The 22,900-nt window shown below is 38.7% G+C and overlaps 3 protein-coding genes and 1 pseudogene across 3 annotated transcripts in view; 3 read left to right on the plus strand and 1 right to left on the minus strand.

Moving 5' to 3' along the window:
• Positions 1 to 47: 47 nt before the first annotated feature.
• Positions 48 to 16,219, plus strand: LOC145491896 (DDB1- and CUL4-associated factor 8-like). The gene is made up of 14 exons (XM_081471187.1): positions 48 to 556; positions 737 to 796; positions 2,258 to 2,341; positions 4,792 to 4,886; positions 5,172 to 5,282; positions 6,601 to 6,628; positions 7,725 to 7,775; positions 8,741 to 8,801; positions 9,231 to 9,285; positions 9,439 to 9,491; positions 9,603 to 9,733; positions 13,998 to 14,117; positions 14,634 to 14,741; positions 15,421 to 16,219. The coding sequence occupies exons 1-14, from the start codon at positions 239 to 241 to the stop codon at positions 15,529 to 15,531; spliced, it is 1,386 nt and encodes a 461-aa protein (XP_081327313.1). The 5' UTR covers positions 48 to 238; the 3' UTR covers positions 15,532 to 16,219.
• LOC145491901 (uncharacterized) lies at positions 9,740 to 13,157 on the minus strand (annotated as a pseudogene).
• Positions 16,220 to 17,122: 903 nt separating the features above from the next.
• Positions 17,123 to 20,517, plus strand: LOC145491902 (uncharacterized). The gene is made up of 2 exons (XM_081471191.1): positions 17,123 to 17,767; positions 18,208 to 20,517. Exons 1-2 carry the CDS (start codon positions 17,672 to 17,674, stop codon positions 18,859 to 18,861), a joined length of 750 nt encoding a protein of 249 aa, XP_081327317.1. The 5' UTR covers positions 17,123 to 17,671; the 3' UTR covers positions 18,862 to 20,517.
• A 1,552-nt stretch (positions 20,518 to 22,069) lies between these two features.
• LOC145491894 (protein turtle homolog B-like) overlaps positions 22,070 to 22,900 on the plus strand; it is a 30,611-nt gene continuing 29,780 nt past the window's right edge. Inside the window, exon 1 of the mRNA XM_081471181.1 lies at positions 22,070 to 22,256. The gene's annotated coding sequence lies outside the window, so the exon portion shown is untranslated. The remainder of the gene's footprint in view (positions 22,257 to 22,900) is intronic.

Genomic DNA, 22,900 nt, shown 5'->3' on the forward strand with positions numbered 1-22,900 from the left:
TGCTCGAGTATCCGAAGGTCGTTTATCACCCTTGTTTTGGTCTCGTTAGGATTTCCGTGCGCAGTGTTCGAAGAAAGTGGAGTAGAGATGTTTATATTTGTTGGATAAGTTACTTTTATACTTGAAATCACCCATGACTGCTTCTGAAGAGGGAAAAGCTCGGAACGAAGGTTGCCCTTGATGCTTTTGGTGTTGCTAGCGCGAGAGAAACTACCCGACGGCATTTCTTCAGTGGTACATGCATGCACAATTTATTTCTAAAATGGCTATGAGCGCTCATCATTGTCTGGTTCCCTGTTTACAATCCCGTCAACTTGGGATTCTGTCTCCAAAGAATTTCTCTAGAGATACTACAGGTTCTAGCGGACTTGTGAAAAGACTGAAGCTTCACGACAAACTTGTCCACCACGATGGATGTGTGAACACACTACATTTTAACATGTCCGGAGACCTTTTAGCTTCGGGAAGTGACGACTTAGATATTGTAATATGGGACTGGGCGAAAGGCAAGAAGAAAGTAGCTTATGAGAGTGGACATTCAAGCAATGTCTTTCAGGTAAAGAGCTCATAAACAAACAGTGAAATGTGGAGAATATAGTCAGCTAAAATGACAAGTTTAATTTTCTTGTCTATTGCAAATAGAACCTCGTTTGTATCCAGAAAGATTTTTCGTTATAACACGGTTTTTCAATTATGAAGTCTGATGGTTTCTTTTTCGTCGTTTTTCTTTTGGCAGGCTAAGTTCATGCCTTACACCGGTGATAGTACAATAGTAAGTTGTGCCAGAGACGGAAAGGTAAGCAAGAGAAAAGATTATTAAACACAGGACGTGTAAATTTGAGATTCAATTAACCCAGCTGATCTCGTCCCGGGAGAATCACTGTTTCGTTAAACTTTGTTTTATAAATCCTATTCAATCATTTGTTTGCTTTGTCTTGCTACTGGCATCTTTGGTTAACTGTACAAGCGTTGAATTAAACAAAAAACTCCGATATGGAAAGAGGAAGTTCAATGGTCCATTGTTTGCTATTGGTCTCTCGTATATTGATTCACATTAATAAATTATCGATTGCACAGAAGGTATCTGTTGGCATGATTTCTATGGTATGCATGATTTTTTATCTTCAAATATCTCAAATATTCTTAAGATGAGAATTAGAGTGAGACATCAACGTGGAACCAAATGGTGCAAGAACTGTGTTGCTCCAAAACAAAATTGCAAAATCAGCATTCTATTATTTTCAAACAAACACAAGTGATTTTAATGTAAATAAGGATATCAGCCAGTGACAGTTGAGAGAATGCATCCCTACCTCACTTGTTGCAATTGAGGTGGCTGAACACAGTTTTTGATACCTGTGTTTCATTTACCTTTTTCTCTTAAACCCTTGATCCCTCGGTCGCCAAAATTGGCAGCAAGCAAGTTAACATCACAAACTTTGGTTTTTTTATAGTTTAGTTGACGTATGTACCATTGCCATGGCAACATGAATAAATATAAATGGGCCTTTAAAATTGCTTTTGTCGATTTTGTAGAAAATCTAGTCATTAGATTTTCTTTATAATTTGCATGCAGCAAACTTGTAATGATACTCACGTAAGTTAACACCATTTTGCTAATAATTTAACAGAGAGATCTTTAATTATCCCTTGTTGAAGGTTCACTGGATTATCGAGAATTTCCTTCTTTAAAGTTCAATTTTTTTTAATACTCCAGTTACTTATTTCCTAAAGTATTTTTGTGCCAAATTTTGTGAAATTCTAATGAGTGGTTCTTGAGAAAAAGGCGTATTTCCGAGAAAGCAATTTTTTGTTCAATCACAATTTTTTTACTTACTACGCATGCGCTGCATTTAACTGGGTTCTTTCGGTAACAACGAAAAAGCTAAGAATTGCTGGGTTCTTTGCATCGTTACCTTTTGTAACATATCTTTGCAATAAAAGATTAAAACGATCAATACACTGCATTCATTTACAGAGAAAAATAGCACAGATAATGCGGGCATGGGGCAAATAAAGTGATCGCTCTATTGACGGCATGTTTGTTTTTTGCAATCCTTGTGCGCGCGCTGAATCGCATCAGCAAAAGCACATGCGTAAACTGTGTTCGGCTACCTAAACACATATCCCCCTTTCAAATAACATGTAATAATTTAAGATTCTTTCAATATTTGGAATCAATAAGAATTGCCAAGACTCTCAATCTCAATCTATGTATTTTCTGTGTAATATTTCTGATAGTTGATGTCCTTTTCAGGTTCGTGTTGGTTTCCTTCACTCATCAAGTGATGGTTGCAAGAACACCAAGTGTCTTGCCCAGCACAAAGGAGCTGCTCACAAGGTACAGTTTCCTCATTTTATTGGGCCAGCTTGTTGTGTTTCACAAGCCAACCTTTTCATTCATAATACCTCGATATGAAGCAATGCATCAATAAGCCTTTCCCATACTTCACTGCAGTCTGTACAAATAATAATACTGGAGTGAGGTTAGGGTGAACATTTTCATACCTTCCCTGTATTTTTGTTCAACTTGACCTCAACATAGCGTCATAATTTGTTTGTTGGGATGTGGGAAAGGTCTTTTTCTAATTAGCTTTTTCTTGTTCTCTGAAACTTTCTCTCACGTTGCTATAACTTGATAAAAACACGAAAAATGTCTTCTATTTCTTCTAGTCCATCCCAGGGTTACCCCCCTCCCCCCTCCCCCCCAGCATTAAATTTGCCAGTACCCATTTAGGTAAAGGTAAGGTAAGGTAAAATCTTTATTTAGACATGGTATTTCCTTCAGGACTTAACAAAAGTAAATTAAATTAATCTAACTGCCTAACTAATAAATCACTAATAACCACGGCAATAAGAGACATGGTAAAAAACCTGCTTTACAAGGAAACCGTGTATAAAAGCAAAATAAAACTTACATAACATTGCCATCAAAATCATAATTCTTCAACTGAGATTTAAATTCATCAAGAGAGGGTGACTGATGAATATCCAAGGGTAAACTATTCCTCGCACTCCTTTTACAATAATTAGTGCGGGGCTGTGGAATGGCAAGCAAACAGTCACTATCTCTTAAGTTATAGGTTATTAAGTTATCGGAATGGAAGACAAAGTGCGAACTAAGATAGTCTGGAACCATATTATTTACAATCTTATACATCATTATTGATTTATCAACAAGGCGTTTACCATTCGCAACAATTCATTAGTACTACGATTGTAATTTGAAAAAGTTTTAACACGTGCAGCACGATTTTGTAATTTTTGTAACTTTTGAGAAAGACTCTTAGAACAGGATCCCCACACCGAGCTGCAGTAATCTAGATGAGATTGGACCAATGAATTGTAGATGGAAAGTAGAGTCTTATATGGAACCGTATACTTAATACATTTAATGGCGCTCATACCAGAAGCAATCTTTTAAGAAAGTTCGTTGATATGATGCTCCCAAGAAAGATTTTCATCAATGTGTAATTCTAAGGATTTTACAGTCGAGACTTGCTTTATTGGAAACTGGTTAATTGTGGCAGTGGGATTCGCTGTAGAACTTAATAACCTTTGCTTAGAACCAGTCAGTAGGAATTCTGTCCTTGTCATATTTAAAGTTAGTTTGTTGGCTGCAAGTCACACCCGAATTCTCTCCAAATCAAGATTATTTATACACCTGGGGGGAGAGAGGCACTGTGAGAGTTAAGTGTCTTGCCCAAGAACACAACGCAATGTCCCTGGTCAGGAATCAAACCCGGACCATTTGCTCAGGAGTGAGCGCACTGACCATAAGGCCACCGCACCTCTGTAATTTTCTTGGACAATTCTGTCCAAGGGGGGAAAGGTGCAATGACGTTAATCCTATGTGAAGTACCAACCCGTGAGGCAAGGCCAGACCACAACACCAGAAACTACGTGCCCTACTCTTTGCGATAAGGATGTGGGTTCTTTAACATCCCCTGCTAACCATGTAACAGTGAAGATGCAGGAAATGTGGCGTATGATTTATAGTCCTTATCTGAGAAGACTTGATCGTCCAACTCAAGGGTTTCATTAGAAGCTGGCAACCAGCGAAAATCGCCACCTACTTTGTCTGTATTTTCACTCAAATTTTAAAAAAAATTCATCAGTTTGCTGCCTACTTTAGTTAGCTCAGACGGCTATTTCAAAACTTATTGAAAACCCTGCTAACTATTTGAATGATGTAATTACAAAGGCAGCACATTCTCCTCAGTTATTTTAAGACCCTGAGTGTTGGTCTGGTCTGGGGCTGGAACCCTTGACCTCCTGCACTGCAGTCTGGTACTCTGCCGACTGCACTAACCAGGTGGCGGTTGTAATATTAAAGTAACAAGTAATAAATAAGTTATTTTTCTCATGCAATTTGGAATGAATATAGACCATTTTCGAGTTACTTTGTGCCTTTGTTTCAAAACAAGTCTTTGTGCAAAACCTTTCATAGGAAAATAAGTTTGATTTGCATGAAAATGAACATGTCTGTCCTTATGAATCATCTTGCATGAAGACTTGTTTTAAAACAGAGGCAAAAGGCAACTTGGGAGTGGCCTATTGTATGAGCTCTTTCTTAGTCTTTGAAAATTTACTTCTGCTTATTTATTCCAAGTTGCACTCAAAATCATTTGGTTACCTAATGTACTAATTAATTAATTAATTAATTAATATGTTAGATAATTTATTGATAATTCAAATTATCATTTATTGTTTCAGTTATATATTTAATATAATTTATTGCATGATTGATTCTGTTATTTTATTTTATGCTTGTTTTTGGAAATATTCTAGCTTTGTATTGAGCCAGGTTCACCTTGTGAGTTTCTTACATGTGGAGAGGATGGTGTTGTGTTCCATGCTGATCTCAGAGAGGACAAGGCACGCAAGTAAGACATTGATAAAACATAGTTAATTTATAGATTTTTAGTAATATTCGTCTGTAAAAGTATACAATTATTAAATTCTTCAGTCAAATGCAGTGCCAAGCTTCTTATGTTATGAAAGCCTCATGCTTTGGCTTCAGTAATTCACTGGTTGAAGTTAAAGCTTATATTGTTCTTGTTCCTGTTTCACTTTTGCCAGTCATAAACTATATGTTTAGTGCTGAAGGTGCTCCTGCTGTTTCATAATATCTGTTGAAAACACAAATTATGTATTTTTCCTTTTACTAGGCTATTTTGCTGTCGTGTTGAGGAGCACAGACGAGTTCCTTTGTACACAATTTTTATCAATCCTTTAAATATCTACGAATTTGCAGTTGGTGGAAGGGACCAGTTTGCTAGGTAAGACAGATAGTTTTCAGAAAATTATATAATACATGTATATACAACATACAAAGAAAGTGAACATTATCAACCAACCTTGTCTGCTGTCTCTGAATGTCATAAATATCATGCAATGAAGTAGTGATAATTAACCTTGCCTTGCTACTACAGTCCAACCCATCTAATACAGACACTGAAGGGACAGAGCGAAGTGTCTGTATTTGAGAGGTGCCCATATTGGAGATTTCACTATGATGTCGTCACTTTTAAGTCTCCACAGTATTTTTGATTACACTGTTGTATTTGCATTTGTAAATGTAAGTTTTAAAAACTAATAATTTGACATGTTCTGGTATTGGTGTCGCGGAATGATAAAGTGTCTATGTTTGTGCAAGCGCGGACAGGAAATGGTACACACCGCAAATTATCGACACCTGGTCCACAGAGTATCCGTTAGAAAGAAGATAGATTTGTATGAATTTTCCTGCCTAGGGCCGAGATTTAGTGTCTGTTGTCCATTTTAGAGAGGGTCCATATTATTGAGAGTTTCTTTAGAGGAAATGTATGAGAATTTTGTTGGTACACAGGAAACTGTCTGTATTAGAGAGGTGTCCATATAGAGAGGTTCGACTGTACTAGCCTTGTCAAGTGATATTTCCTGAAATCTGGTATATTCTCCTGACAAAGTGCTTACTTTGTTATGATGTAAGATTGATATCTAAAATCTTCATTCAGATTGCAGTCAAACCTCTATTATGTGGCAACCTATCAAGTGTCCAAACCATGTTAAGTGGCTAGTTATCATAAACCTCCTATTAACCAACCACCTCAATTAAGCAGCCGTGATCACCATGATTGTGGTCATCTCTATGAGAAATTTCTCTATTGTCCTTACCTTTTTGAGCAACCAACCAAAACATTTTTAATACACATAGTTTGGCTTTCTTTGGAAAAGACAATGAAAGGTAAAAGTCTGAAATAGAATTTGATGACTGATAAAAAAACATACAAACACACATTTTTTACAATTGTCTTGACTTGATTCTATGTTCACACAGCAAGTAACCCAACCAAAAAATATTCAAAGTACACGAACCACTATTAAGTGGCCACCTCCCATTTCCTCAAGGGTGGCTGCTTAATAGAGGTTTGACTGTACTGTGATCAAATCTTGCAAGTTGTTACTTGAATCCATGAACATTTTGTCACACTGAGTAACCTTACTTTGTTACTCAATATTAGTTTCTTTATGTTGTTGTTGTTTCATTCCATGCTTAGTGATATCTGTCAATTAAAACTTATAAATTTTGTATTAAATGACATTTTTTGTTTGCAGAATTTATGACAGAAGAAAGCTGCCAGAGGTAAAAAGAAATTCAATATTTTTTATAACACTAAACAGTGACTTTATTTAGTTTATTACCTTCTTTCTCAATGACAGAGCTCCGGTGGCCCAAAGGGCCACCAAGTGGAGCACCATAACATAGGAACAGAACCACATGCATGCATAGGTAGAAATAGAAAACCAGGCAACTCTTTTTTCATACTCAACATAGCTAGCAGCATGGATCGCGGGTGCATGCAGTCTAGGACAGAAACAACGAATGACAATGTCACACAACATGGGGGCCGTACTCCAGCTTGTAGGTCAACCAAGTCATGCAGCCTTGGTTTACAGCATACATCTTTGATATTGGACATGCATGTTATGTTCAATTGACACCTGTCAAAACAAGTTGGCAGCTGTCCAGTATCATGTGACCATATCGTAGGGTCAGGTTTAGAGCTCATCGAGGTCACATGTTTTTTTGAAGTTGGCCACTGGCTGACCAGGTACCGGTTTTCATTTGGATTGCAGGCTCAAGCCAGGTTAATTTATTGTACCTTATTATAGGAAATTAATGGTTCATGAAATTAACGCGAATTTTTGAAATTCAGGTTAATTTAAGTTACATTAATTTATGTAAATGTTAATTTCTGTGCTGTTAATTAAGTTGCGCATTAATTTCCGCGACATTAATTACCATTATTTTCCCGCAAATCTTTGACACACTCTAGACATTCTTGACAGCCAAACAATAAATTTTATTCGTGTACTTTATATTTCACATCAATCTTTCACATTTAGTAAATTGTTTACTGTACTTCAACTGAATTTTGTACGTGTTCATTGTCAGCTTTAAAGTGTTAAAATAAATTGGTTCCTGTTCTCAACAAATTCTTTTTTTTTTTGGTGTAGCAGAGGCATTAATTGACCTCAGTTTGAAATTTTGTCTCCTCTCTTGCGATAATTTCCTTTATTGGGAAGCAAATTTACCTTCAATTCGCGTTAGTTTAAGTCACGTTAATTTCAAATACGTTAATTAACATAAGCGTTAATTTCCTATAATAAGGTAATCAGGAGCTCTGCTTTTAGGCTTGGCTAAATCTATTATTAAATAAATGTTTGTTTTTAAACAGGATAGTAAGGCCAATGTTGAACCAGTCAAGTTATACTGTCCTCATCACCTGGTAAGGAAACTTAGAAAATTTAGACGTAATGAATAGGATATTTATTTACTATTTTCTTGTCCTGGCATTAAAAAAACAGTGAGAAAAATCTTGGCAAAAAAAAAATTTCATCCTAAATCACAAGGTGGTGTTTGTGTTAAATTGTTTCAGCGATTTGAAGCTGATAATTCTTTGCCTGTTTTGAATGCTGGACATTTCGTTTCCGCTATTCAAATTTCCCTCCATGTTTATGGGTGGGTCAGTTGGGTCAGGTGATATCAGCAGCATAGGGTACATTTACAAGCTGTTACGTCACCTATATTTGTAGTTAACCAATTAGAAGCCACGTCTATTATTCTGATATCCTGCGATATCAAGTCACTGACCTGAAATACAGCTGTAGCTTTGATATCGTGGTCACTTGGCTGATGTTAGGTAGGGCTAATACCTAATTGTACCTTTTTGGCATGCTCCTGCATCGTATCAGGCTCGTTTGATCTCGCCATGGATATTTTGGCTCGACTATGTCTGGGCAACATTACAAATCATGGCTGGACCAAACTCACCTGATATGCCACCAAGGCATACCAAAAAGATACAATTAGGTATAGGTATTCTTATACATAGACAAATATGCACCACAGACCATATATTATGTGCTTCTAACATCCATTCCTTCATTATTCATACAATTCATATTGAACTATTTAGGAGATCTGTATTCTACTATAGCATAAAACCTTGCAATGTCTCTGCATTTTTTGTAAATGTTTAATTGTTGGCAAAAAAAGACAAAGTAATGTATCTGCAAGCAAGTATATCCATGACTCAGGGAGATTTGCCATAAATCAGAACATGCGACACTGTTGACCAAGATCCAGGGCCTGGTATCTCTGAGTGGTATAAAGTGAGCACTGGTAACAGAAAAAAACTGGCAATGCTACCCAGATCATCATCTTTTCTGTGTTGCCATTTATCCTCTGCAGATGGGAAGTAATGACCTTCTTGCCAACATCACTTGCCTAGTTTACTCATATGATGGTACAGGTATGCTCGCCCTCTATTGCAAATATATTTTCTTTGGAATGTTTCGTCCAAAATTTGACACATAAGTTTATATTCATGGCAAATGATAAACAAGTGAAAAACAAATAAACAAATGATAACATGTACCATTATCGTTTGCATAATTTTGCCTGCAAGGATAGAGAAAATGTGTAAAATAAAGGTTGCAGTGTTTAGCTTATACCAGTGTGATGTTTAGTTTCTTAGTTTCAGATTGCTAATGAGTATTAAACAAAGGAAAACAAATCAAGCTGGTGTGAAGAATTTTGAATGAGCAAAAACAATATTAAACCTCACCAGACATATTATAGTATTATGAACAGGAATTGTAAGCATTTGCAATTGCTTTAGACACTTGATACCTTCAAATCCATAATGTTATTCACTAAATATTAATTTGCATTGTCACAGAGCTGCTTGTTAGCTACAATGATGAGAACATCTATCTGTTTGACTCTTACTCAAGGTATGTAATCACTTAGCAAACTAAGATAGACTATGAAGATTATTTGAATATTTATGTATTGAGTTTATTTAATGAGTTTTTGTACTTGTTGTGATTTCAGTAATGATCTTTAAGAAAAGAAATTTAAAGCTTGCAGTTTGTTTATGTCCTTAGTTCTGAAGCAGAGTACATTAAAACCTACAAAGGCCACAGAAACAATGCCACAGGTATAAGATCAGTCTGTTAAACAAATTGACTTTGGCTGGAACATTAACCTTGTGTTATGGTAGAGATGTACATGTAAAAAATTGACCTGGTTTTTTTCTCTGTTTTCCTAGTCAAAGGTGTGAACTTTTATGGTCCACAAAGCGAGTTTGTGGTGAGTGGAAGTGATTGTGGACATGTGTTCTTGTGGGACAAACAAACTCAAGAGGTTGTACAGTTCCTTGAGGGGGATGAAACAGGCGTGGTAAGTGTTTAAACTTGCACATATGTGAGACACTGCTTTGGAAAATAGCCCAAATAAAAATGTGTGCTGATTGGTTTAAAATTGTGTTTCTATAACCCGATAGAAACCACAGAACTATCATGAGCTGTTGATGTAATGATGGCATGAGCAAAGAGAATGTACATTTCAATGATCAAAGTAAACAAGTTGTTTTCTTTTCTTTGTCACAGAATTTTCTGAAAGAAGTAGAAAACATGTTCTCTGTGTTTCTATTGAGTTATAGAAACACTCATTGAAGTTTGGGTGAACTCAAAAAAGCTGTGGAAACACTCGTATGTCAGCTCATGTTCCCACAGCATTTCTCATTCTCCCAAACTTCCACTCATTTTTCTATGACTCGCTAGAAACACCATTATATATTTTTTTCCTATTTCTTAAATATTGCCTTTGTATCAATGTTACTATTCCATTATTCAAACTAAGAGTAGATGTAATGCAACCAGGTGAAAGGTAACACAACGAAATACGCAAACAACAATATGGCGTAATTGAGGGGGACGCAGCCCTGTGGCAGGTTTTACACGACTTCATGATAGGTGCACAAACTAAACACCTCACTTATTCCCCCACTAAGGTGGGAACAGAACAAGAGTATTGGCAGAGCCTTTCTTATCTCCCCAGCACGGCACAGGCTGGATCGGACAAGATAAAGGCTAGGGTACAAGATGGCAAGACACAAGCAATGCCAAAGCTTGGAGGAAGTCGCTACACAGACTTAACCGCCACAGATGCATGCATGGCATGCATCCCCCCAAAGCAAGGCTGAAACTAAAGAAAATTGCCTGATACGCTAGCCATTTTTGGAGCGGCAGAAAGTAACACTGATTCTGGAGTGCGTATATAAATCTGGTAACAATTGGATGACCAGCAACCTAACACCTTAATTAACCAGTCTGGAAGGCCTGCAGCTGCGGCAGCAGACGCTGCTCCTATACGAAAGCTGTGACCCTTAAGGCTCTCATGTGGGAGTCCCACGCTTCTTGCAGAATCCCGAAGTAAGTGCGTGACAGAGGACCGGGTGAGGTAACAACCGGACTGGAAATATAACAATGGCCCCAAAGGAGGATTCGCTAGGAGAAAATATTGTTGCATTGCTGAGACAGGGCACAACAAAGAAGGACAACGCGCAACACTGAGGGATTGCCCTGCCCTAAAACTATCCGTTTTTGAAGACTCAAAGGTAACAAGCAAGCGCTGTGGACAGGCCAGACTGAGACAAAAAGTAACATATTCCTTGGTAAGATTAAACTTAGAACTGAACCTGTCTACCCCTGGATAGGTAAACTCGCTACACCTAAGAAAGGCAAAAAAGGCAAGGGTGAAGGCAGCCCATATCATGGAGAAATTCCTTGGCCCCAGCCAACTATGTAAGATGGGGCGAATGGATAATAGTACACTCGGAGTGACAGGTTGTCTCCGGATACGAGGAGACCCTTGATAACGGAGAATTCCCCTTAAAATCTTTTTTAGGAGGAGTCATCCCCTTAAAGGGTCTTTGTAACCAGAAATGATGTGGAGATTGCGAACGGCTGCTAAATAAGTCTTAATTGTACCATGGCAAACTGTACGGGCCAAATAGGAAGCAAAATAGAAAAGAGTTCCCTCTGATGCTGGGAGAATGTCACCTGTCGGAGTTGTTAGTCTGTTCATGAGACAAAACTGAATGAAACGCTTCACCCCAGAGGTATACGTGTGGTTCGTGTTCCACGACAAGGCCCAGTTGGCATACTTAAAGACTTCATCTTTCAGAGAGTCATGAAGGAAGGCGGGATGGTGCAGGGGGTTTGGCCGGCACCGGGAGCGAGTTACCTGAATCGTTGAACCTGAAAATGGGACAGGGCGTCAGCTATTTCATTGTTCACCCTGGGGACGTGACGAGCCCTAACCAGGAAATTATGCTTCATGGAAATAAGTAGTAAGAAATGAACCAGATCCATGACCCTAGGGGCTTTGGAATGATCCGATTTAATGATAGCAACAATGTTCTGGTTATCACACCAGAATTGAAGGCGTTTGCCGGTAAAGTGGGGGTACCATAATGCGCAGGCAAGAACAATAGGGAAGAGTTCTTGCCATTCAATACTTTTAACTTTCGACTTGTTAATGAGTAAATGAGGGGGCCACCTGCCCTGGAACCATTTACCATTGAAAAAGCCTCCAAACCCAACTGTACTAGCTGCATCAGTATATAGCTGCAGGTCAGGGGAAAAGGTGACCCAGGAATCAAGGAAAAAAGATCGCCCATTCCATTGGGCGAGAAATACTTTCCACATTTGAATATCCCTGGAAAATTCCTTGTTCAAACGGATATGATGAAAACGATTTTTTACCTCCCGGGTGAGGTTTATGATGCGCTGAAGGAAGGTTCTACCCGGGACCACTACTTTGCAGGCGAATTACAGAGTACCGATAAGGGATTGAAGATCTACAAGGTGGGCAGAACAGCAGTTGGTAAAAGAGGCCAGTAATTGCCATATCCTGGCAAGCTTGTCCTCAGGCAAACATGCTTCCATACGGTTACTGTCTAGGACAATGCCCATGAACTCTAGGACTTGTGAGGGTTCCATGGTCTTAGAGGCGACGGTAGGAACCCGAAGGGACATAAACACCTTAAGAAGGGTAGTGAAACGCCCTAGGCAATCAATTTTCGTATGCTCCACTATGACGAAATCGTCCAAAATGTGAATAACGTGGCGGAGGCCGTAGTTGTGCTTTAAGAATCCATTCCAAAGCATTGGAAATTTGGTTAAAAAGGAACGGGGCACTGCGAAGCTCAAATGGATGGTAAAGGTCTATGTAGTACTGGGATTGCCAGTAGATTCCCAAAAGGTTCCAGTCTTTGGGGTGGATAGGCATGAGGTGAAAGGCGGATTTCAAGTCCGTTTTGGCCATAAAACTCCCAGGGCCCAAAGACCGCAGTATCGTGATCGCATCATCGACACGAACATACTGCAACGAATAAGGATCCTTTGGGATGTGGTGGTCATTTATACTATCCCCCTCCGGGTAGGAGAGATGATAAATAGTACGCCATTCTACAGAGTGCTTTTTAGGGACTACGCCTATGGGATGACACTGCAAGTTAGGTAGGAGCGAAGAGGGAAAGGGACCTGCAATTCTCCCCAACTGCACTTCCTTATTAAGGTTCCCAGAAACGATGTCAGGATGTTGAGAGGCTGATATCAAATTACGCGACACCCGTGCTTTGTGGGGGCCAAGGTAACCAATGCGAGTACCATACCGCAGGGCACTGATTAAATTGCTAACAAAAGAGCTATTAGGGTGATTAACTAATTCAAGCGCTAATTTATCTACATGAAGTTGGGGGGATACTGTCAGGTTGCGGTCCAGCTGGCGCTGCTCCACCTTATTTCTTGCTGCGATCACTGGGCGCTGTCGTCAAGTGACGTTCCCGTTCTCTTGCTAAATCAGCCTATTAGGCTTCGGATGCTGATGGACGCATATGTTTGAAGCCGAAGATTTGTTTTTGTGCACCCGTCCATTGTGAGGGTGACTTGGTCACCAGCCTCAGCCTTTCAAGCATTCGGGTATAGCTTCCAGTGATTGGAAGATTAAGACTCTGCAGACGAAGGCGAAGAACTTCACTGGAAAGGTTCTTGAGTTCATCTGTTTGCGTGGCCTTCGAAGACTTAGAACGTGGGCGAGCCATAATTTTAAAGCTAAATTGTTACAACTGCGTACTCTCCTGCAAGCTGCCAGGATAATGCCCTCTGACAGTGTATTGAGATTTATATAGCAAGACAGCGTCTCAAAGTTTAACTAATAGGTACAGCTGTACTATGAACTAAATAGACACAACATGGCGAGCTTGTTAGCAATGAATTGAGCTAACAAAAATATGGGCCAATCTAGGAGAAGCTAAGATATTTTGCTAGATTATACCGCGAGATAGAAGCTAAAATACAGACATGAATAGTGTTTGTGCAAACTGCTAGAATAAGGGAACGTTCATTCATGAATTGAGCATTCAATATTGTACTATTGTTTATCCTGCTGGATTGCGTGACAAACATAAACAGCCTAACCCTCAAGGGGCGTCATGTTCCATTAACTGCGTTTTACCGACCGGTAAAAGTGGTAGTTATTGCACCTCTTTACTCACATCTCTTGTCCTTTTTGAGCTTCTGCCTTTTTGGTGAAAGTTATGCTTGAATCTGTTCGGTATTTGACATCCAGTAAATGATCTTGTCCCTTGTTGTCTCAGGTGAATTGTTTAGAACCACACCCCAATGCACCTATTCTGGCCACCAGTGGTCTTGATCATGACATTAAACTGTGGCTGCCAACAGGAGAGGAACCGACAGCCTTAGATGGACTAAAGAAAGTGAGTAGCTTCAGATCTGTAAAGAAGACCCCTATTTTCATTCAATCTTGAGTGTCATTCAGTTTCCACATGGATCTTTTTGTTAATTTTAAGAGTTCTCAGCCAATCAAGTACTTAGACCTGATTGGCCAAAACTGTGGTTACATGTCAGTAACAGGACATCCTATAACTAAAAATAGATTGTATACATATTTATTCAGGTATATTTGGGTAAACCTCCAAAAGATTAGGAGTCAAACATGAAAACACGAGCCTTGCATTGTGTAGTTCCAGAAAATATCCATACCTGCCATTGGGAAGGGATTTTTTCTGAGGCCCTTTCCCCCACCCCTCTGGAAATTCCAATTTCTTCTATGGGGAGGACAGTATGGATATTTTCTGTAACTGCACATTGTGAATTTAGTTAAATGCAAAACAAATGCTTTTCATAGTTATCATTTGATAGCCATCTCCACTTGTTGATTGCAGATGCTAGTCATTTGCAGTCATATGACTGACTTATTCCTATTGTTTCAGGTGATTAAAGAGAATGACAAAGACCGGGAAGAAGACAGACTTCGTCCTCATGATCCGATCAGTGAGCATCTCCTGTGGCTCATGATGCATCACATCAGGAGAAGTCAGGTATTTCTCTACTTACAATTAAATGTTTTACTGATTTTGTTTTTATAGCAGGATCACACCTTAAATGCCTACCAAACATGCTCTGTTTAACTCTCCCCCCCCCCCCCAACTTTCAACTGATATTGCCCTACTTCTCATAATTATGCCCTCTTCTCTCTCTCTTAGAACTTCAAGCGGTTTTCAGTTGAGTACACGTCTAAAAGTAATTGGTTTAAATTGGCTTAAAAAATTTGCACCACTTTTTCATCCAATCAGAAGTAAAAAATAAAAACCAATCGTGACTTGTTGGCACACGTTTCCTGCACTTCATATCAGCTACATGTAACTACGTTGAGTTTTGAATGGTTCACTGTATTGTTTGTGTCCTTTGTGATGGGCTGAAGTGATTACTTTGGTTTTGGTTTTATGACACTCAATTGCAATCTGCTCTAAGACACTGTTGAAGGAAAAGTTTATTGTACCCAGAGAATCATCATTGGACTTGTTAGATTTGCTAATGGCAAAAGCTTCCTTAGCCCTGGTACACAAGACACCTCCTCTTAGGGATTTTCCTTTGGATTGTCGAGAGATCTTGCCCTCAGAGATGTCTCAGTGAGATTCCCTGCGGGAGAACCCATGAAGAGGTACTTTAAAACAACAGTGAATTGACAATATTTCTTTGTTGACTTGTACTCGGTAGAATCGAAGTGACACCGGAGAGCAAGATAGTGATAGTGACGTTCTCAGTGACGATGATGATGATGATGAAGATGGTGAACTGGGAAACAGAGTTCAGTGTAGTCCATCATAAATAATTGACTCCTTTTGTATAGATACCCTGTAAAATATGAACTAGGCATACATAGCCATGTAAGTAAGACTGTACATGTAAACAGTTATTCAAATGTATTGGAAAGTTAAGTAGAACTGGATTTTGTCACATGCTCCATCTGATGTTACGTAACTGTTAAAATAGAAAACGTTTTGTGACACTTGACAAGACATTTTATGACAACTTAGAAGTTTCGTTATAGTTCAAAACTTAGTTTCACTTTTAGATGAACAATGCCAGCAATATACAGAGGGTTGTTGGGATTTCTGTGCAACTATTTATGCAAGTTCTTTGGGTTTTAGATCTCATGGTGTTTGAAGTAAGCAATAAATCAGGGTAAGGTACTGAGGTTATTTTCCAACTGTTACAGAATTAGCTAAACCAGGTGCAAACTTTGTGCAGCTACAGCTGGAATGGGCATGATTTACTTGTCTTCAGTCAAGGAACATGTGCTACTCTTTGCTATCCTCTATCCCAGGCTTTCTCAACAAGGGAAGCAAAGAAGAGAGAGCCTGGGATCGAGGTTGAGAACAGTGCCAGCACTCAAGTATTACAACAGCTGACAAGCCATGATCCAGCAATGAGTTGCTTAGCAACATCAAGATCAACCTGTATTTTTGGTCAGGTATGGATGTGTGACTGTTATACACACTTAACCCCCCCTGTCTTTTCCCTGTCTTTGCTTGTCCTTTACATCTTGGTTTTCAAACTCCATCTCTGGAGTGTTGGTTTTGGTTTGATTAACAGCTATTTTTTGAGGGAAGTGAAAAACTAGTCCGCAATTAGACTGTGAATTGTGGTTTGGTGTAGTGATGCTAAACAGACTATTATGCTGTAGTGAATATTTCTATACAGCTTTATTTCTCCACATTTGTATTCTCAGTAATAGACTGGGACTAGCTTGGAATGGAGGCTCATACAGGGGAACCTATTTGCATTTTAAAAGATTTTTCGCATTAGCCTCAGTTGCAAGCTAATTCCAGTCCAATACCGAGAATACGATGAAACCAACGTGAAGAAACTTGGAACTTTGTATAGAATAGCAGTTATCTCTTTTGTATATTGTAGTGTACTTCAACATGCTGGTTAGTCTCAGAACAAAGAGATTATGAAAGAAACGTTGTAGAACAAATTATGTGCTAAGCACTGGAAAAAAAACTATAAAAAAAATAAAAAACAGAAGTTAAAATTTTCAACTTCGAAATATTTCTTGTAGCCAATGGCATTCCTGACACAAACTTGCGAGTCACAGGCTTTCTTTCAGGCTGCATCTGCCTGTGATACAAACACTAACAGGCTACTGTTACAGAACATATTCCTCCCTTCCCTTATGTCCTTTATGAGAATTTGGAGTCACATCATTGCAACATCCCTGAGTCAAGTTCTTTATTTTCATCAGCTGTCTCCCCGGTCAGTTGTGCCTCACTAAGTGCAGACAGCCCAGGTGGACGTTTCATGCTCCACACGAGGGGAATAACACGTATTTGTCAGGGTGTGTCCAGGAAATGGACCAAGTTGGCAGCTGATACCCTTGATAGCTGATACCCCATATAAGAAGGATGGAGGGTACTCGTCGTACCTTTAAGGGGTTAAAAAAGCGGTCTCGGTACCTGTTAGGGTATTTATCTTTCGCGGTTCCTTTAGGGTATTGAGCCGAAAAAATATGACAGGAGATATTTAACAAACAACTGATATATCGCTATGAAAGTGTCAGTTGATGCGTAGTTTTAGAATTGGTACCTCTTTTAGAGGTGAAAAAAAATTCAAGACACTCCCAAGAAACAGGATCTTGGTACCTCTTAGAAGATCTTTTCAAAATTTTTGATGAGCGCCCCCGCTCTTTTAAATGGGAGTTCTCCCCGCTTTCCGTCAAGCCCTTATTTCTTTCAGTTTTGCGTAAACCAAAAGTCCGCTTACGTTTGAGTTTTTCCCCTCACGGCTGATAGTCATTATAATGCGGCGTACATGACGTATTTGGCTTTTGATTTCTCGCGGTTTTTCCTGGAGACGAGTTTGTGTAATATTGTCCTCCGGCAGCCATGTTGGCTTGTGTTCGCACGTATAGCTTTTGCCTTGTTATGCCTGCCTTGTTTGAGAGATCTCCGCTGTGATATCATCCATGGCTGCTTATATTGAACGTGATGAACGTTGCCTTTTTATTGGAAACCTCGACTCTCGTGTAACAGAGGAAATACTCTGGGAACTGTTCTTGCAGGTACAGAAAGCTTGAGCTTGTGAAAGCTTTTAAACCATGTTTTAACTTTTAAAAATGCTTAGTGTAGCATGTAAATACATACAACAATTAAAATATATCCATAAAAGAGAAATCAAACACAAAAAAAGACCAACGACGTGTGGTATGGATCAAGTTTTATTACCTTTCCCAATAGTTTTCAACGTTCCTCAATTGATTGATCATTGATTAACTGACCCTTGTCAAGAGGTTATTTTGACAGTTGGGACGTGCTTTAGTGACTGTTGCCATTGTGGAGAGGTGATCTTTGCAGAGAGGTTAAAATAAGGGTGAATATATAAACCGTCCGCTAGGACAAAAAAAAAGTGGCCATTGTTAAGAGGTGGACATTGTGGAAAGGTCGCTGTTAGTGGAGGTTCTATTGTAATTTATTTAGTTATTTTCTGTTTTCTTAACCTTAGTCTGGTCCTCTTGAAGCTGTTCACATTCCGAAGGACAAAGAAACAGGCAGACAAAAAAGCTATGGTTTTATCCGTTTTTCGCATGAAGTCTCTGTACCTTATACCATTAGTCTAATGAATGGTATCACATTATATGGAAGAGCAATAACTGTCAAAAAATCTCAACAGACTACAAATTCTCCCGGAAATCAGAGTCCATCTAGCTTCCCCTCACCACCTTTGTTTGTTAATCAGAATGGACAGCCAAGCCCTTTTCCAAGTCCACATCAATCAAATTATGGCTGTGGAATTTCTAACATTTCACCACTGCATAGGCCATTGTTTGATTATCATAGAGAACAATCAAGTCCATCAAATTACAGCCATGGAGTTTCCAATACTTCACTTCGGGGTCAGTTAGGATTTGAGTATCAGAATGGGCAGTCAAATCCAAACTCAAGTCGGCTGCCATTTCCTCCTGCAAGAAATGAAATTGACTATAACTCCCCAAGTAGTCATCATCCCTTTTCTCGGGATCAAAGGGATCAGATGTCACCATGGCAACAGAATAGAGGACGAGACTACCAAGGAAGACCCATGCATCAATCAGGTCGTTCACTTAGTCCTAAATTTCTTCCAAGGGGCACAAGAGATTTCAAAACAGATTTTATCTAAATTATAATTTATCGACTTGTATACTATTTCAGTGTTTTGCTGTAAAAACACATTTTATTTTAGAAAACACCCAGTAAAAAACCATGCACTAAAAGCTATACTTTGATAATCAGATAGAAACACAGAACTAGCTTAAGTTGTTGACACAATGAAAGGATGGGTAAAGAGAATGTACACTTTGGTAATCTAAATAAACAGTGATTTTTCTTGTAAAAGAAATGGAAAACATTTTCTCCATGTTTCTAATGACTTTTAGTATAAATCTACTAGTATTCTATTACAAATGACGTTCTCTAATTGGCTCCGCTACTCACTTTTCTGTTTTAGTATAAATCTACTAGCGTTCTATCATGAATGCCGTTCTCTGATTGGCCACGCTACTCACGTTCTATTCTGTGATAGATAGTGAGTAGCGTAGAAACATGCACTGGGGGCTGCTTCTTTGAATTTCTTCCAAGGGGCACAAGAGATTCTTTGTGTTTTCAAAGTGTCTGTGAAGAGGATTTAGATGAAAGTTTTGAATGATTAGTAGATTTACTCAAGAAAAGTACCGTTTTTTGTCACTGACTTGTATATTTTACTAGTAGATTTATACTAAAACAATTAGATTATTCGCTCTTGATTTCTATGCATGATAGTTGACTCGCACTACGCCCTCATCAACTATCACATGATAGAAATCTCAAGCTCATTATCTAATTGTTTTGTAGATAGTGAGTAGCGTAGCAGCATACGCTAGAGGCCAGTTCTTTATGTTTTCAAAGTGTCTTTGAAGAGGGTTTAGATTAAATTTTTGAATGAATAGTAGACGTATACTAAAGCAATTAGATTATCCATCCTTGATTTCTATGCATGATAGTTGACTCGTGTTGCGCCCTCGTCAACTATCATGCGATAGTAATCTCAAGCTCATAATCTAATTGTTTTGTAGATAGCGAGTAGCGTAGCAGCATGCGCTAGAGGCCGGTTCTTTGTGTTTTCAAAGTGTCTTTGAAGAGGGTTTAGATTAAATTTTTGAATGAATAGTAGATGTATACTAAAACAATTAGATTATTCGCCCTTAATTTCTATGCATGATAGTTGACTCGCGCTGTGCCCTCTCAACTATCACTCAATAGAAATCTCGAGCGCTCATAATCTAATTGTTTAATAGACTCACTCAAGAAAGTATGATAGAACTTGAAAAACCTGTCTGTGTTCTGAATGTTATTGAGCTCAAGATGTCCTTACCTGAGTTTTTCAGATAGACAAAGCTAAGAACTCTGATTTAGTGACTACACAGATTGACATGATGATTTCAAAACAGCTGATGTTGGTAGCATGGGAATTCCCATGGATTCCTATTTGAAGAATTTTACTTTCTTTACATAAAATTCTGTTATTCTGTTATCATCTATTCCTTCAGTCTAGCACTTAAGTTTAGAACAACTCTATGCCAATCTTAGAGGTATGTATTGCTTTGTTTATTAAAATAATGGTGATAATGATAGTCATCTCATGTCATGACCAACTCAACCCTGTGACACATGGAAGTAACTGTTGTTCATATCAGTGACGGATCTAGGGGAGGGGCCGGGGAGCCGCCCCGCCCCCTTATTTTGGGTTACAAAAGAAGAAATGACTGAAGGAAGAAAAGCCGGCAGGGCAAGTAAAACAGCCCCCCCCCCCCCCCCCCCCCCTCAGCTCAAAGTGTGGATCCGCCACTGCATATGATTGCGGTTATTATTTTGATTTAGAAAATAAACAAATTACTTCATCATTTGAAGATATGATTAATCATCGCAGTTACACACACAACTTAAAGCAGCTGTGAAATTAAAGCCTGGAAAAAATTCAGGCCTGAATGGGATTCGAACCGATGACTTCTGCAATACCGGTGCAGTGCTCTACCAACTGAGCTAACAAGCCAACTGGGAGCTGATCACGTTGTGAATTTTTTTCAGGCTTAATTTCACAGCTGCTTAAGTTGTGTGTATAACTGCGATGATCAATCATGTCTTCATATCTTTCCCCGCATTTCAAATATATGATCTTTCGTATATTCACTTGTACCTTATCATTTGTTTAACATCAAGTCTTTATGATGCTTTTCCCATTTCCCAGCCAATTACAAGCCAAGTTAGCCCTTTGGAAAACGTTCGAGTAGCAAGGTGCCAGCAAATTGCCCAACAGTCACGCAGCTCCATCTCTCTTTGTCAATTGACTCACAAGTTAGAAAACCAGCTGAAATATTCCTAAGAATCGCATAGCTCAGAGAATTCTCGCACCCTGATTGGTTGCCTAGGTGAGGTATTCATCTGGAATTGCGACTTATGAAAGCCAGGCGCGTTGAATATTGCAACATTCAAAGAGACGTAATTGAAACGGGGTTTTCTTTCACTCAAAAAGAAGGCTATGCGATTCAAGGAGAATTCATTACCTGACGAGGGAATTCCACGTTAAATTTCACTTTAAAAACCGATATAACATTCATCGCTTCGCGATTCGCGCGATATCGGTTTTTCGCGTGAAGTGCAACGTGGAATTCCCTCTGAGGTAATGAATTTTTCTAGAAAGCCAAACTACAGTCAGTCAAAAGCGTTTAGTGGAAGTATGTAACCTGTTTTGTCTAAATAAAATTGCTGCAAAAAAATATTTGGAATTCACCAAAAGAAAGTTACAACAGATGTCGACGAAAAATTTGGCAGACAAAGGGAATAAATTTTCTCGATGAAGGACTCAAGGTACTAGTTGAAATTCCTGTCTATAAAGATCATTTGTGGAGGCTTTTTTCCATACGCGTGGAATTGACACTCGGGATACCTTGGTTAACAACATGACTGACGGGAAAAATATCTGCAATAAAAGACGTTCTTTGCGGTTAACTGGATTTTAAATATGAGAGAAATTTGAAATAATATCTGTTTTTCACCTGACCAGCACGTAATAATAAATACTGATAAAAGTCATGCGATTCTTACAATATAAACACTATAACTACACGAGCAACGATCATGTTACGTAGTAAAATAAAATCTATTAGTTGCTAGAGTGTGTTCCTGGACTAAAAATCGTGTTAAAAATACCTCTGATATGTTTTTCAAATTCAATTTCAAAAAACGTGTTGAATGACAGCACAGCCGATTTTATGCTCTTTTCCTGAATTAAGTATGACCTCACCAGCGTCACATGAGGGACAGCAATTGGTCGGCTGTGACACTCCTTTATTCACAGACACCGCATAAAAAGAATAGTCATTTCCGCCGAAATTAAACTGTTAAATGCTCTAGCTTTTTAGCTGAAAAACGTTCAAATATAGCATTCATACACCCCATCAAGTTTCCAAGTGGAAGGGAAAGTTAGATGTGTTACTTTGTCAAAAAAAGTAACCCGTAAAAGCCTTGCAAATGTGGAAGGTAAGTGATACCGATTTAGTCACTGTTGTTCAATTTTTAATGTACGCTCAGATCGTGGCAAGTCCATCTCCAGTCCCTTTGAAGCAAATGTTTGCTCTTTTTGATATTTTCGGCATGTTGCAAGTTAATTATTTCAGCTCAAAAATTCACACTGCGATTTTGAATGCAATTTCGGCCGATCAAGACGCTCTCGACATGAAATTTATGCCACCTGAAATTTAAATTACGCCTTGAATAACACTTTATCGAGCGATCACTTGAATTTATTACCTTCTTCGATCGATGCGGTTCTTGAAAATTTGTTTCAGCTTTTGTTTTTCCACTCTTTGGAAAGAAAAACATTGATCTTCATGATCAGAGAAATACGTTTAAATTTTCCGTCAAGGTCAGGATGTTTTTTTTTTTAACAGGGCCACGGGTTTATTAGCATATAGCATAACACATCCTTTTTGCCACCAGCCTCGTATTATTGCACTTTTCTTGTTGAAAGCAAAGGCAGAATAATCAACAAAACCATTTACGTACACTGAAATCCTTGTCTAGGGGAACTGATTCTACTGCTAGTTTTCCCATGTCAGCGTGAAAGCCTGCTAAACTTTTACTCTTATTTTTTTCAAGCGTTGCAACTGAAATATAGATTAATA

Source organism: Orbicella franksi, chromosome 7 (assembly GCF_964199315.1).
Source record: "Orbicella franksi chromosome 7, jaOrbFran1.1, whole genome shotgun sequence".
NCBI classification, from domain to species: domain Eukaryota; kingdom Metazoa; phylum Cnidaria; class Anthozoa; order Scleractinia; family Merulinidae; genus Orbicella; species Orbicella franksi.